The 16,364-nt window shown below is 45.7% G+C and overlaps 1 protein-coding gene across 1 annotated transcript; it reads right to left on the bottom strand.

Annotated features, from left to right (window-relative positions):
• Positions 1-8,224: 8,224 nt before the first annotated feature.
• LOC101787691 (solute carrier family 2, facilitated glucose transporter member 3-like) lies at positions 8,225-12,266 on the bottom strand. The gene is made up of 3 exons (XM_063238182.1): positions 11,612-12,266; positions 11,173-11,413; positions 8,225-8,561 (listed from the first exon to the last, which is right to left on the bottom strand). Exons 1-3 carry the CDS (start codon positions 11,638-11,640, stop codon positions 8,460-8,462), a joined length of 372 nt encoding a protein of 123 aa, XP_063094252.1. The 5' UTR covers positions 11,641-12,266; the 3' UTR covers positions 8,225-8,459.
• Positions 12,267-16,364: the final 4,098 nt, after the last annotated feature.

The following is a 16,364-nucleotide window of genomic DNA, read 5'->3' as shown; positions in this document are numbered from 1 at the left end:
AAGACTGTGCCCTGAGCAGCTGCAACCTCCTGGGCCTGAGACACCAGCCCAAAGTGGGGATCCCCCACTGCTGCCTGCCTTGGCTGCATCCCCTTTCTGTGGGCAGCTCGGGCTGCTCTCAGCAGTCTGCAGACTTAGGTCCCCAGACCACCATCTGTCCTACTGGGCAGCACTGAGAACAGAGCTCAGCTTGGGTCCTGGGGACAGATGGCACAGCCAGGGTGTGGGTTTTCCTGGAGCCACAGTTCTGTCTCTGTCACTCTGGAGGCTCTGGGGACCATGTCCTCTGTACCTGCTGAGGGACACATGCAGGAAGTGCTCTCCATGGGCACTTGGCCTGGGTCTCCACACACCCCCAGAGCTCACCTTGTGCATTGGACACATCCTCGCTAGCAGTAGAGCTTCAGGATTCCATCCTCACCCCGTTTGCTCTTCATAGATGAATTTACTCTGCAGCAGTCTGTGTTCTCCACAGAACCGGCCTGGCAGGTTCTGCACACAAATGTGAGAGGGAACTGACCAGAGATCTGGTCTTGTGAGTAGGGCACGGGAAGGCACAGGCCACGGTGCAGTAGAGTGGCTCAGGCCTATCTGGAGACCTCAGAACTAGGAAGCCAAAGGCATGTCTACTGGAGGCCAAAACCGAATCACCTAGGGGGTCTGGAAAACCTGGAGCTATGAAGTCCAGGGTAGGAGGGGAGCTCTGGCAGGTTGGCAGGATTGGGCGGGGCTAGAGAGAGAATTGACCTTGTTTATTGTTCTCACCAGGCCTACAGCCAATTGGATGGTGTGCTTTCATGACGCCTACAGCCAATTGGATGGTGTGCTTTCATGACGGGGGAGGAGCTTCCCCATCTCAACCCACTCAGACTGCGCCCTGAGCTTCTGGATGCGCCCTCAGGAGTGCACTCCTCGCTAGTGCTTTCCAAATTCTCTGCATCCCTACATCCTGTCAAGTTGATACCTGCAGTCCGTGAGCCGCCTTAGACTCCAGACCTGTGAGAAGTCTGTCAGTGGCACACAGATCTGAGTCGCTCTGTAAAAGCAGGAGCCCACAGAACTACAGTTCTTCCCTTAGAGCATGCGCGTTCATGTCTCGGAACACAGTCCAGGAACATTTCAAATGTAGTCAGGAAGCCTCCAGGGGAGCTGAGGGTTTGGTCCTGGCCTGGCCGCTCTGGTGGTGGAGGCGGCATCGGCAGCGACTTATGGCAACGCTATGTAGAAGTATCCCTTGTTTTCTAAACAGGATCTTGTTATGTAGCCTAGGCTGGCCTCGAACTCACAATCATATGCCTTATCTTCATGTGCACCACACCCAACTAACTTTCTCTCTGTCTCTCTCTTTTCTTTCTTTCTTTCTTTCTTTCTTTCTTAGATAGGCTTTTGCTAAATCCAGTTAGGCTTGAGTTTGCCTCACCTTCCGAGAGTGCTAGAACTGTAGGTGTGCACCATCACATCTGGTGTTAATGTGTACTTTGCCTATTATTCCACCATCCAGTTCCAACCCACAAAGATTGTGTTGTAGTTTTTACTGTTGTGTTTGTTTTGCTTTTGTTTTTGTTTTGTCTTAGTGCTTCTGAATCAGTCTCACTATGTACAGGTTGGCCTTGAATTTATGGTGATCCTCCTGCTTTGGCCTCCTGACTCCTGGGCTTACAGGTGTGGGCCATCATACCTGGCAAAAATTGGATTTTCTTTCTTTCTTTCTTTCTTTCTTTCTTTCTTTCTTTCTTTCTTTCTTTCTTTTTTTGGTACCAGGGATCGAACTCACAACCTTGCACTTGCCGTGCAAGCACTTGTGCCACTGAGCTAAATCCCCAGGCACAAAAATTGGATTTTCAATCACCTAACTGTGCCAAAAGTGCTCCTATCGAGAAAGCTAATTTTAAAAAGTCACTAATGATCTTCATAGCTAAATCTAATGGCATAGCTCAGTTGTTCTCTCACCTGACTGCATGGAAATCAGGTAACTGTCACGTAGTAAGATAAAGATAACCAGTTAACAAAAAAAGGATTAAGGTTTAATTCCCTTGCGCAGACATCCTAAAGCCTATGTAGATAGGAGTATTAATGCTTTTATTGTTCTTTAAACACTGCTATTCTTTTTGTTTTAAATGTTTGTTGACCGGTTTTTCTAGGGCAATATCAGTCTCCCTGATAAGGGCTAACTTCCCTTTCCCTGCTAAGCACCAAATGTCTAATCTCCAAGCTGAGTGTCAGGAAGCCCCTCTCTTCCTATGTGCTATGCAGCAGATCTTGAAATGGCTCTTTGGGATGCTCCTGTGCATATGGAGGAACCTTATTTTTATTGATTGATTGGTTGATTGACTGATTGATTGATTGGTTGCAGTACCATGAACTGAATTCAGAACCATCACATTGAGGTACATCCTCAGCTCACTTTTTATTTTCTCTCTCTTTTTCTCTCTTTGTCTCTGTCTCTGTCTCTCTCTTTCTCCAGAGTCTTACTATGCAGTTCTTTTTTTTTTTTTTTTCTTCTTCACTATGCAGTTCTGACTGGGTTTGAACTCAGTATGTAGCCCAGGCTGGCCTTGAACTCTCAATCTTCCTGCCTAAGTCTCCCAAATGCTGGGATTATGGATATACACAACCACACTCAGCTCATATTTTTAAAAAATTTTGTGACTGGACATTGCTACATTGCCCACACTGGACCCATACGTGCAGTCCTCTTCCTCGGCCTAAGATTACAGGTCTGAGCTGCCCCACCTGGCTAGAACCTCTTATTTTAATTTAAAGAAGTGCTGTCCTCTCTCAGGTATGGTGGCCTCTGCCTATGGTCCTAACACTGGCAAGAATGAGGCCGAGGCAGGAAGACTGTTTGAGCCTGAAAGTTCAAGTTCAAGCTGGGCAGTGTGGCAAGACCATAGTTCACAAAAGGATGGAGGGGCGGGGGAAGAAGAAAAGAAAAGGGAGAAGGGGGACTATAGTGTGTGGCTCAGTTTCAAAGCACTTGCTTCTGGGTGTAGTGGTTGAGGCCTATAATCTTTGCATCTGGGAGGCTGAACCAGAAAGATCGCTGTGAGTTCGAGGACAACCTGGGCTACATAGTGAAATCCAATCTCAGAAAACCAAAATAAGGGCTGAAAACATGGCTCAGCAGCACAAGTGCCTGCCTGGCAAGCACAAGGTCCTGAGTTCAATACCCAGTACCAAAAAAAGTTCAAAACCTTGTGAGAGTCTCATAAAGGATGGTGCTGAACTGAAGCCTCTGAGGCTGAACCAGGAAGCAAGGATGAAGGCCGGTGTGGAGGACATCTATGCAGGAACTCAGGTAGGCACAGGGGAAGACAGGGGACGGTCAGGGGGTCTGTTACATGACGATTTTTGGCCAATCTAAGGGATAAATGGGGCTTGGGGAGGAGAGGCCCAGAGCATTGACTCCTTCAGGCAATGTGTTTTGATCCTACTTGAGTTTGTGGACCTGCAGGCTTTTTAGTCTCTAATGATGCGATCTCGGAGGTTTGGGTTATATGGCTCCAAAGTCCCTTACCCCTGAGTATCCATTTTGTGCCTACCTCCGGTCAGTGCCCCCACAATGTTTTTCTTTGAGACAGTGTGAGGAACCACCGAGACAACTCTCCTTGACACTCCTTGAAAAGAAGGGCAACTATCTCTGTTTAGATAAACTTGGCCCTATCTCCATGTATTGATACGTACAGAGCTGGCTAAGCTATTTCTTCATCTCGTCAATTGGCTTTAAGCAACGTAAACTGAGCTGGCTGAGGAGATCCTAGTATCTTTGAAGCAAGGAGACAGCTGCTGTTTCTCCACCCTGTGACTCCCAAATCCTTGATTTAGCCAGGTGGGATGGAGAGCCGTGCTCCACACTGTCAGCAGGGACTGAGGCTCGAGAAAGAGGCTATGACTTCTCAAGACGAAAAGGATTGTGCATCAGAACTGAAGCACTGACCTCAAATTATTACACTCTACCTCAGTTGTGTTACACAGATTACTCTTTCTCTCTCTTTCTTGTCCTCTTCACACTGCAGAGGTGATCTCAGACCTCCTACTGAGCCCAGTTCATGGAAGTCACGTATTTCCTGCCACTGTCACTGTCACCCATCCCCGAGTCACTGCCCTCATGGAAAATTAATGAAACCTGGGTTGCGGTCTGGGCGAGGCCTTTTTTTCTGGTGAACCACCCTCTTGGCTGGACGTAGGGCCCCGTGGCTCCCCATAACTGTGTCCATGTCTTAGTGTCTTTATTCTCACCTGGGATTGCACTGGAAGTGGTAGATTGGGATTAACTCATGGGAATTGCAAATATAAGCCTTCCTGGACCGTCACAAGCATAGGAAAGGCATCTCTACAAGACTGCGTCTTGTTATATAATTCTTGCTGGTTCTGAACTTGCTATGTAGCCCAGGCTGAGCAGGACCTCAAGGAGATCCTCCTGCCTCAGCCTCATGAGTGCTGGGATTACTGGCATGCACTAGCATGCCAATCAAGACCTACATTTGCAAAACCGCTGTGGTGCCCTCCTTAGTGTTTTTTAAATAATTAAACACTTATAATTTTTTCTAATTTCTATTTAAAAATCTTTTTGCAGTTTTATGGAAGGAACCCAGGGCCTCCCAGGGTGCAAACGTGCTGTAACTACTGAGGCAGCTGACCTTCCTTTTGCTATTATTAATCTTATTTGTGGGACTTTTTGTTTTATTTTGATTTTGGGTTTTTAAATTAAAAAAAAATTTTTTTTTGGTTTGTTTGTTGTTTGAGACAGAGTATCTCTGTGTAGCCCAGGCTGGCCTTGAACTTGCAGCAATTCTCCTGTCTCATCCTCCCAAGCTCTGGGATTACAAGTGTGCACAAGCAATAGTGCAACTATTACTATTATTTGGTTGGACATTTAAACTTTACATTCTAAAGAATGTTTTTAAATTTTAAACTTCTTTTTTAAGACAGGGTTTCGCCATGTAGTCCTAGCTGGCATGGAACAGACTCTGCAGCCCAGGTGGGCCTTGAACTGGCAGCAATCTGACTGCCTCAGCCTCCCATGTGGTAGAATCACAGGTGTACACCAACATACCTCTTTTAAAATTGTTATTAGTATCTTATCATAGTGCATGGTGTGCAGGCATTGGATACACTGTTCTTCTGGAATCTGCTAAGGCTTGATTCGTAGTTTTGCTCAGAATTGACTATATTGATGCTCCATGTGTGCTAGAAAAGCAATGCATCTTCTACATGTTGAATGAAATGTTCTACATAAGTTAGTCATGTGTGAGGGTGCACACCTATAACCCCAGCATTTAGGAGACTGAGGTAGAAGAGTCACTGTGAGTTTGGAGGCCAGGTTGGGCTACAAAGTGACTTCAAGGCCACCCTGAACTGCATAGTGAAACTCTGCCTCAAAAGTAAAACAAAAACAAAACAAAACAAAAATAAATTCATTACATAATACTTGTGAATTTTCTCGCTTACTTTTTCTTTTTCTTCTTTAATGCTCACTATTGAATCTAGGCCTTGTCAATGCAAGTTAAGACTATTAGTGAGCAGTCTCCAGGCGTTTGTAGCTTTTCTTTTTTCTTTTGGTGGTACTGAGGACCCAACTTGGAATGGCTCTACCACTGCACTATGTCCTCACACCATTTTATTTTGAAACAGGGTCTTGCTGAATCGCCCAGGTGAGAGCTTTCACTGTGACCCTGTGTGTAGGGTCACGAAGGGCCGGCTCCCACACAGTCTGAGCAATGGAGCGTCTGGGAGAGGCGGGCGCAGCTTTCTGGCTGTACAGACATCAGCAGTGCTTGAGCAGCGAGGCCAAGGCTGGGGAAGGCTGGACTCACCAGCTGCTGGCAGAGACAGTGCCCCTCCAGTGCCCCAGAGCCACTTTCCAGCCCTGCCTCTCCTCACCTTCCTGGGGAAGGAATCCAAACTTCCAATCTGAGCTCCATCCCCGGGCCTTTTCCCATCTTTTGAGATGGGCTCTCGCTGAACTGCTAAACTGGCCAGGCTGTGCTGGAACTTGTGATCCTCTTGCCTCAGTCTCTTAGAGCACTGGGATGATGGGTCTGTACCACCATACCCAGCTTCAGGGGGAGGCTTCTGCTGAATCCAGTGGCCACATGGTCAACAATGCGGATGAGAAGACATCTGGTGGCAAACTGCTGGAGCCGTGCCTTGGCCTGGCCATCGCCGTCTGCAGGGTCCTCCCTACAGGCTCCCCTCCTGCTCTGCACAGTCTCAGCCCTGGACACCAGCGCGGCTCACTGTGCTGCCCAGATCTGCACACCTGCTCTGTCCTAAATACAGTTTCCCTGCTCCCTGCATGCAGCCGTGCCCTCTGCAGAGCTCTCAATCTGCTTGGGAGAAGGAGCTGTGCTGTCCAAGTTTGCGTTTCCTCCGGTGATCGTCTTCTGGCTTAGTGTTCCTCACTCAATCACTTACATTTTATACTTGTATCACTGTGAAGATTTTTGAATTTTGGAGGGAGAGTTGTTTTGTTGTGTTTTAGATGGTGCTGGAGATCCAGCACCAAGGTCTTTGGAGCTCACTTATTCATCTAGCTCACTACAGCTGTCTTCACACTCATCTCATTGTACTCATAATATTCTGTCTCAGTTTATCTTGTGAGTTAGGGATTAGTTAACCCGTGTAGAAGATGAACCTGTAAAAGTAAGTGCATGGTCTGTTGCATTTACTCTTAGGACACTATGTGATGTAAGTGGGGATTTTTTTTGTTTTTTTTCGTAATGGGGTTTGCACTCATGACTTCATGCTTACTAGGCAGGTACTTGAGGTATTGAGCTAAACTCCTGGCCCTTTTGTTTTTGTTTTTTGTTTTTGAGGGACTTTGGTAAGGTACCAGGGATTGAACTCATGACCTTGTGCATGTCAGGCAGGCACTTGTACCACTAAGCTAAATCCCTGGCCCTATAAGTGGCTTTAAGTAGCTGTCTGGATGCCACCCAAACATGGAAGCTACACATCAATTCCAAGTTGAATTCAAAGAATATCAACCAAGCTACTTGGATCTGTAATCCCAGTGCTTAACAGCATGATGGAAGAGGATCACAAGTCTGGTCTGCCTGGAGAATTTAGTGAATCTGTGTCTCAAAATAAAAACTAAAAGGAGTCTGGAGAGGATGACAGAACTGTGAGCAGCGACAGAGCAACCTTTGGAGACTCAGAATCCAACACTGGAGAACAACGGCAGGAAGAGAGAAGTAGGAAGGTGGATCCCTGGGAGCCAGGAAGGATCTGAAGGGCAAATTGGAGCCCACAGAGAATGTGAAGAAATGGACTCCAGTGAAGACAAAGGAGAGGGCGCTCTGCACTGTCTCCCCAGCTCCTGGCTCAGGCAGGAGAAAGGAAGACGGAGTCCAGGGACACAGCACAGTGACCCTGAGGAGATGAACTAGGGGAGCAGCACTGGCTGCTGGGGTGTCTGACCCAGGGGAAAGTGGTTACCACACAGGGGCTACCGACAACACTGCAGAAGGAAACACTGTTACAGGCTATTCCAGACCAGGAGCAGTCTCTGGTCCAGTGATGGCAAAGCCTGAGTCCTTAATGGTTGTGACATGTGCTGTAGCACTTGGTGGCAAGACGGCATCACTCAGGCTGCAGGTGCTAGGGTTTGTGTCTAGATGTCCCCAAAACCTCATGCAATCCTAGGTGGGGCTTTTTCAGAGGTGGCTGGATCTAGAGTTTGATGCTGGGATCAATTCATGATGCAGTGCAAGGCTGCAGGGCACTAGAATTAAGTGTGAGTGCTACCTACCCTGAGTATTTGGGGGAAGATATAAGGGAGAGAAAAAGCTGTGGTCACCCTTTGCTTTTCTATTTTTCCTATCATACACTGTTTTTGCTTTGTGAAGCCCCTCTGCCTTTGAGCCAGCTGACTATGAACTGAAATGGAGCTGAATAAATCTTTCTCCCTTTAACTTTGGGCATCCAGTACTTTGTCTCAGCAATGAGATAATAACTAAGGCAGAAGGCCTTTTCATTTGATCTGCATAATAAGCAAGTAATGTGGGTTGGAGCTATAGCTCAAGGGCACAAGAATCTGCCTGGCAAGCGTGAGGTCATGAGTTCAATCCCCGGTACCAAAAACAAACAAACAAACAAGTATTGCTATTTTCGTGTATATGAGACTAAAAAACTTGTTCAGGGTCACAACAGGTACTCAACAGCTCAGCCAGGATTAAAGCTCATCATGTTCTCACAGGAAGAACAAAAATAATGACTCTGTGATATGTGCATTTTATTTCAGATCAAAGAACCATGGTAACATTCACAGTAGGAAATCCATGTGGAAATATTTAATGTTGCTGAGGGTGAGACAGACAGGGGCGGCAGCGCTGGAGCAGTCAGTCCTGGGCTCCTAGGGTGGGGGCTTCCCTAGGCGGGAGGTCGCTGTCCGCGGTCCTGGCGGAGGTGGCCCAGATACCAGCAGCTGAGCTGGGTCCTGGGGCACTGCAGGCTCTTCAGCTCCAGAGCCTGGATCTAGCCAGGACCCCCGGAGACCCGAGAGCTCCCTTCGAAGGTCCGCGTGATTTCCTCAAAAGTCCTGCCTCGGGTCTCGGGGACTTTGAAGAAGGTGAACAGCAGAAAGATAATTAGGAAGACAGCGAAGATGAGAAAAACATATGCAACTGAGGAGGTCCAATGAGAGGAAGGGAAGGTTGATATTAATTATGCAACTTTGTCCCTGGCAAATACAACCTCCTTCACACCTGTTTGTCCAGAGGCCTCAAGCTATAACCAGCCCCTACCTGAATGAGAAGGTACAGCCTCTCTGAGGCTTATTTCTGACGCCAATGTTTAGCTATTGTATTTCTCTGGAATTGGTGTTGTACCTTTCCTGTTTACTAAAGGCAGCTGCTTATAAACACCTACCATTCTGGTCTACACTGAAAATCTGGTTTCTGAAAAATCTCATGTAAGTAGAAGGGGTTGTAAAAGTCTGTTCCAAATTCTAACACATCAGCTCAGGGTCATTTTATTTTATTTACAGACATTTTATTTTATTTACACAGGTCATTTTATTTGCTACAGTTAAGCCTGACCTTGAACTTGCAGCAATCCTGCCTCAGCCTCTCAGTGCCTTACAGGATTACAGGCAAGTGCCACCTTGTCCAGAATATTTGGGTCATTTTATAATGGGATCCAAATTCTAAGCAGAGCGAGTGAGCTTTTAGGATCAAGGTATGTGTTAATTCTGGCTGGTGATAAGGCATTGGTTTGGAGGGATTGAGGCTTATCCCTACTTTTTGCTTTGTAGCGCGCTCCTCCTCCTACTGTTAATGAGCAAGAATCTAGGACTTTCAGAGTAGAAAGGAAGCGCTACACTTTGCAAGAAGGCTGGGAGGATGGTGCCGCCCAGCAGCACAGGCCAGCGCTCCTCAGTCCCCAAGATGAACTTCAGGCCAAAGGTCTAGAAACCAGATAAGACAGTATCACAAAGCCCATATTTTGTAGGACACAATTTTTTAAAAAGCCAGCTAAGACAAAGGACTATCATCTAGAATATATAAGCAATTCAAAAAGAAAATCAGACCCTGCCAAATTCAAAGACCCAATCCAAAAATGGGCATCTGAGATAAATACACACTTCTCAAGTGAAGAAATAACAATGGCAAATAAATACATGAAAATGTTCAATGTCACTGGTCATTGGAGAGATGAAAGTTAAAATTATGCTGAGATTCCATTTCATCCCAGAAAGAATCTCTATCATCAAGAAATCAACCAGCAACAAACACAGATAGGGCTGTGGGGATAAAGGAACTGTTCTCCACTATTAGTGGAAGTGTAAATTGGTACAACCAATATGAAATTGGTTTTACAAAGATTACTGAAAAAATTGAACCTGGAGGTTCCCTTTGACTCCGCTATGCCCCTTCTTGGTATCATCCCAATAGAGTTATATCACTACAGTGATATATGCACGCCACAGCACAATTTGTAAAACAATTTGTAATCTTGCAAACAGTCCAAATGCCCACCAACTGATAAATGGATAAATATGTGGTTTTTTTTTTTTTTTTTATCAGTACCGGGGATTGAACTCATGACCACACACTTGCAAAGCAGGTGCTTATGCCGCTGAGCTAAATCTCCAGCCCCAAATATGTGTTTTTTAATACAATAGAGAACTACTCAGCCATAAGAAGGATAAACTTAAAACATTTCTAGGTAAATGAGTGCACCTTGAAACAATACAAGTGAACTGAAGTCGAACACATGGGTAAAGATTACATGGTTTCGGCTGTGGTTTAGCTCAGCTGCTTAACTGTCTGCTTGGCAAATGTGAGGTCATAAGTTCGATCCCCAGCACCGAAAAAGAAAGAAAGAAAGAAAGAAAGAGAGAGAGAGAGAGAAAGAAAGAAAGAAACAGGGAAAGAAAGAACGATTTACATGGTTTCTCTTATACTACTAAGAAACTAAAGTATAAATAAGGACCAAAGTATACGCAACAGATATTGTAAAATAGGAAGAAAACATTTAACGGGGAAGGGAGCTAAGGAGGGAGAAGGGAGGGGGAAAGCAAGGAAGAGAAAAAAGGAAAAGATGTGGAAACAAAACTTTTGTAAATAGGGATTTGTTGAGAGTGAGGAGCACGGGGAAAAGCAGTCAAGACTTAACATGTACAAATAGAAGTTCTCTATAATGTATGTGATCATTATGTACATGTAAAATGTGCCAATAAACCTAAACTTTTTTTTTTTAAAAAAACTTACGCATTCTCTTTGTTTTTTGGAATGTTTTGGAGATGGGGTCTTACCATGTAGTTCAGTCTGGTCTTGAACTCCTGCCTCAGCCTGCTGAGTGCTGGGATTACAGAAATATGGAACCAGGCCCAGTCAGTTGTTTTACCATAGAAAAAGGTAAAATTGGGGCTGAGAATATAGCTTAGTGGCACAAGTGCCTGCCTGGCAAGCACGAGGTTGAGTTCAATCCACGATATCAAAAAGAAAGAAAGAAAGAAAGAAAGAAAGAAAGAAAGAAAGAAAGACATAAAATTTTATTTTCCCTTTTTGGTCCTGCTGGTTTTGTTAGCTACAATGGAGTCCTAGGAATCATGCTGTCTGAAATACACTTCACTGAATATGTCCCATCTTTTCTTGAGCTCACTGTCTGTGAATTCATTCAGTGGGCAGGAAGTGAACACTCGCTCAGGGAGAAACCCCCGGGTACCTGCGCCACCAGGATCCCGACGACGATGCCCAGCTGGTGGAGGGCGCCAAAGGCACCCTGCAGGTTGGTGGGAGACACCTCTCCGATGTACATGGGCACGAACCCCGTGCAGAGCCCGCAGAAGATGCCTGTGATCAAGCGGCCCAGGATCAGCATCTCCACGGACTTGGCCATCTTGCAGAAGCCCATGAGGCAGCCGCTGACCACCACCAGCACGTTGACCATGAGCATGGAGTTGCGCCTGCAGATTCAGAGACGACTGAGGCCAAGCGCCCAGCAGGCCGCTCTCCCTTCCCTCCTGCCCCTCCCGGCCACAGCTGCCCTTCTTTTGCTTTAACTTTTCTTTTCCAGTTTCTATTATCAGAACATTTCAAATTGGTGTAGGCTGAATCAAGGTTTTTTAACTATCTTTTTATACTTCTTTATGTATCAAACTCACCTAGAAAACTTAAGGTCTTGGCAACCCATTCTGGCCCCGCCTGTCTCTCAGGAGCTTCTCCTATTCCCTAAGAAATATTCCTACCTTAAAAAAAAAAAGTAACATGTAAGATCTGTTTTTGATGGTGCTGGGGATCAAACCCCGAACCTTACACATGCTAGCGGGCATCTTACCAACCGATCTAGCTGTTGCTTGAGATTTCTTCTGCAAGACCCAACTGTAGCCTAGGATTTTTTTCACACAAGGCCTCAGGCAGCCATGAACTCACTACGTAGCACAGCTGCCTCAGCATCCTTGCTGCTGAGGTGACAGGCACCTCCACCAAGCCCTACTATCCTGGGATTTTAGCAAGCACGTCAGGCCAGTGGTCCTCAGAGTGGCTCACACGCTCACAGCAGTTAGTAATCTGCTAGAAATTACAATTCTCCCCTCCCCTAGACTCATCATTAGGTCTCACCCAAGGGCCAGGGCCCAGGAATCTGTGTTCTCAAAGGTCCTGAGTGGAAGTCACAGGAATTAGGGTGTGTTATGTACAAATCCCACAGTGAATGTAATCATTACATACTGCCGACATGCACTCATAAAAATTTAAAGAGGACAAAAAATCCTTAAAACATTCCATGTGATCTGACACAACTTCATCTGAGAATCACTGCCCAAGACAGTACTTTGGGAAATGCTGTCCCACCCCCAAGAGACATTTTTTGAGGTCAGACATGGTGACACAGGCCTATAATCCCAACTACTTTTGCAGGTTGATGTGGAAACATTTCAAGTTTGAAGTCAACTCAGGAAATTTATAGTGACCCTGTCTCTAAATAAATACAATGGAGATGTGCTAAATCCCCAGCCTCTATGCGTTTTCATTTTACTGCATTTCAAGTACTGTAGTTGCTTAGAGAGCATGAATATTGTACTGATTTTAAAACATTTCAGATAAAATGTTTCCTCCATCACAGAATTATATATACTCAAAAGCAGTCAGCTTCAGCTCCCTTCTCTAGCTGTAGTGACGTCATTCACGATTAGCACTGACAACAGTCTGAAATAATAAACTGCTGCATTTGTGTGCTAAGCCCCAGAGGCAAAGCACTGCACCATGATAAACCAGCAATAAAAGATTACACTGAAGCTGGGTGTGTGGCCTTCACCTGTAATCCCAGCACTCGGGGAGCTGAGGCAGAGAGATTGCTCTGAATTTAGGGCCAGCGTGGGCTACATAGGGAGATTCTGTCTCAAAAGAAAACAAAAACAAACAAACAAAAATAACAAGTAGAACCCAAAATAAAAATGATTATCAGTGCAAACCTAGAGCTCATGTTAGTGAAGAAGCAGCGTCACCACTCTCCTGAGTCTCACTTGTGCGCCATGACGATTAGTGGGATGTTTGGCAAAATGCATGTGTCTCACCCCTGTGCAGGCAGCCTAATAGGCCTGGGGTACAACTTGGCACTGAGACTTAACAGCTCTCCAGGGCATCCTAGATGTGTAGCACCAATGGAGAACCCTGTGAGCAGAATTATTCCCCCCTCCCCATTTTCAGCTTTCTCTGCATTCTTTTCCTGGGGACCCCTTCTATACTAGCATGGAGAAAACCACATCAGGTTGTTTGTGCTCAAAGCAAGGTTTTCACTACGTGGAGTAGGCTGGCCTCAAATTCATGGCAATCTTCCTGCCTCAGCCTCTCCAGTGGTAGGATTACAGGTGTGCCCCACCACAACCAGCCTTTTTTTTTTTTTTTTTTTTTGCTTTTTTGAGACAGCATCTCACTATGTAAGGCTAGGTTCGAACTCACCATGTAGCTCAGGCTAGCCTTGAACTCACAATCCTCCTGCCTCAACCTTCCAAGTTAGTTATAAATGAAGGAATCCACTTAAAATTCTAATGATTTCAGAGGCTGGGAGTGGATATCAGTGGTACAGCATTTGCCTACCAATCCTGAGTTTGGTCACCAGAATAAGAAAACAAAAAAGGCCAGGGTGTAGCTCAGTGCCTGCCTGGAAATTACAAGGCCTTTAGCTTGATTCCCGGTACAAAACAAAGCAAAACATTAAACATTGGGCTGGGGGTTTAGCTCAGCGGCATAAGCGCCTGCCTTGAAAGCAGGCAGTCGTGAGTTCAATCCCTGGTACCGATAAAAAAGGAAAAAGACCAAAAAAAAAAAAAAACAAAAAAAACATTAAACATTATAATACTAAACACAGGATATATATATATATACACCAGGAATTGAATTAAGGACCTTGTGCCCTGGACACTCTTTTTCTTCTTCTTTTTTTTACAGGTTGCTTTATTAATGTTAATCTTAAATGCATACGCATATGGAGAATATCTAACTGAGAAACTAAATGGTTCTTTCAGTCATTGCTGAAAGTATGCTGCACACTAAGATATTTCATCAAGCACTTGCTTCAAATTCATGGCTATTCAGCTGTTTTCCCACTGTCCACATTTACTCCAGATCAATATTTAGAAAAAATTTTCTACATAAAACAGTGAACAGACTTTCGTGACCCCTCCTCCCTTTTCAAGTAAAGCAAATGAATTTTGATCTTCAAAATAAAGTGTGTTTCTGGGATCACCGCTGCACCAGCCAAAGCTACTTTAAGGGCTGTTCATTGAGGGCTGAGTGACAGCCAAGCTTGGTGGTGGACTCCACACCACAGCAGTCCAATCCAGGGCCACCTGCACTAGGTCCACTTCCTTGGCCAGTTTGTGCTCCATATCTGCCAAAGTGGTTGACAGAGAGTCCAATGGAAAAGGAGCCAAGCATTCCGCCCACTGAAAATATAGCCACAGACAAGGACCAGAGGGTCGTGAGCAGCTCCTTGCTGGGAGGGTTACCCAACTTCTGGGACAAGGTGCTGTTGATAAACTCTGTAGTGATCTGCAAAATAAAATGGTTGGCACGACAAACGTGAGGTCATGAGTTCCATCCTCGGTACCAAAAAAATAAATAGATAATATAAAATAAAATGGTTGGTGAGAGGACAGACTGATACAGCTGGACAGGAACCAGAGAGCAGGGATCATTTCCTCCTGTCATGATTAGATGGGGATGGAAGAGAGCAGCCCAGACTGGGGTAGCTCTGCGAGAAGTGCAGAAGGCCTGTCCCAGAAAGTGGACAGCAGGTGGCAGCACTGGTGTGCGTGCTCTGCCCGGCCCTCTGCCTCCTCACAGCAGGGACCAGTGGGAAGCCCAGCCAGCGGGAGGGGCTCAGAGGAGCCAGCCCTGCTCGCGGTGCGGTGCAGGAAATGAGTGTTGTGGCTTCAGTAAGTGACCCAACATGTTTACCACCTTCTGTCTTAGCCCAGACATCTGAGATACAAAGTTCTAAATTCTAAATTTTAAAAGTTTCCCCCCAATGCTAGAGATTAAACCCAGCATCTCCTGCGTGCTAGGCAAATGCTCCTCCACCACGGAATGCCACCCCCGCCCATTAAATTCGCTTTCCAACTCCCCGTTCCCAGTTATAACTCTCAGCGCCCGATACTCACCATCTCGGGAGCATTGATGACCCCAGTGTTGTAGCCGAATTGGAAAGAGCCGATTGCAGCGATGGTGATGGCAAAGACCAGAGACGGGGTCACCTTAGTTTACAATGACAGGGGAGGAGAGAAGCAGTGTTTACAACTTTTTAATCGTTTTTCATATTGAGGACTGAATCCAGGGTCTTTGCATTGAGCCGCATCCCCAGGACTTTAACTTTTCCAGACAGTTTTGTCAAATTGCCCCTTAGGGCTTGAAATTGTGATTCCCTGTCTCCATCTCCCAGACTGCTGGGATTACAGGAGTGCACTCCCCTTCCCCCAGCTAGTCCTTAAAACTTTCTCACTGATGTTTGACTCCTGTTAGTTATGGACATATACTATATTTGAATTTGACCTATGAAGATTATGACGACAAGAATGTAACGAGATTTTTGAAAATTTTGTGGAAGTCGAAATGAATCAGTGCGGACCCAACAAAATCACCAGCCTAGAAAGGGAATACGTGGGTCAAATGGGATTTCTAGTTTTAAGGAATCTGCATGTGATCTTCATAGTATCTGTACTAGTTTACACTCCTATCAGCAGTGGATAAAAGGTGTCCCTTTTGTCCTGTAGCCTCGCCAGGATTTGTTATAATTTTTTTCTCTTCAAAATTATTTTTTCTTTTAAAACAGTGCTGGGGTTGAGACCCAGAACCTCACACGTGCTAGGCAAGTGCTGTACCCCTAAACCTTAAGGTTTCCATCTTTTCATATAGTATTTAGTGTTTCATTAATAACATTTTGCAAGTTGTGGGTTGGACCTGGGATGGTGGTCAGTTACAGAACGCTGGCCAGCGTGCAGGGCCCCAGTCCACACCTTGTTTCACCCTCAGCATCTCACACACACACACACACACACACACACGTGTGCACACACACGATCATAAGGCACACACGCACTTGTGCACAGTTCTGGAGATCTTTAGGAACATCACACAATTACTCTACAGCTGGTTTGGTAGGAAGTAACATGCAGAGACACCAAAGTCATTCTGAGAATAGGACCAACCGTGGAGCTTACCTTTCCAGTCCTCGGCCTCCAAGTGTCCATCAATTTCTCCTCTAACACAGCCTTGGGCTCCCTCAGCCACACATCTGACTTCTGTTAAAAAATGTAACACGTTTGGGGCCAGGAATACAGCTGAGTGGCACAAGTGCCTGCCTGGCAAGTGCAAGGTTAGGGTTAGGTCTTCAGCGACTTAGTCCTGACTCCGACCCGT

This window comes from Cavia porcellus, unplaced genomic scaffold, assembly GCF_034190915.1.
Source record: "Cavia porcellus strain 051 isolate PalLab524CR breed Dunkin Hartley unplaced genomic scaffold, mCavPor4.1 scaffold_27, whole genome shotgun sequence".
Taxonomy (NCBI): Eukaryota; Metazoa; Chordata; class Mammalia; order Rodentia; family Caviidae; genus Cavia; species Cavia porcellus.
The sequence above is the reverse complement of the archived record's forward strand: the minus strand, read 5'-3'. Positions and strand labels throughout refer to the sequence as shown.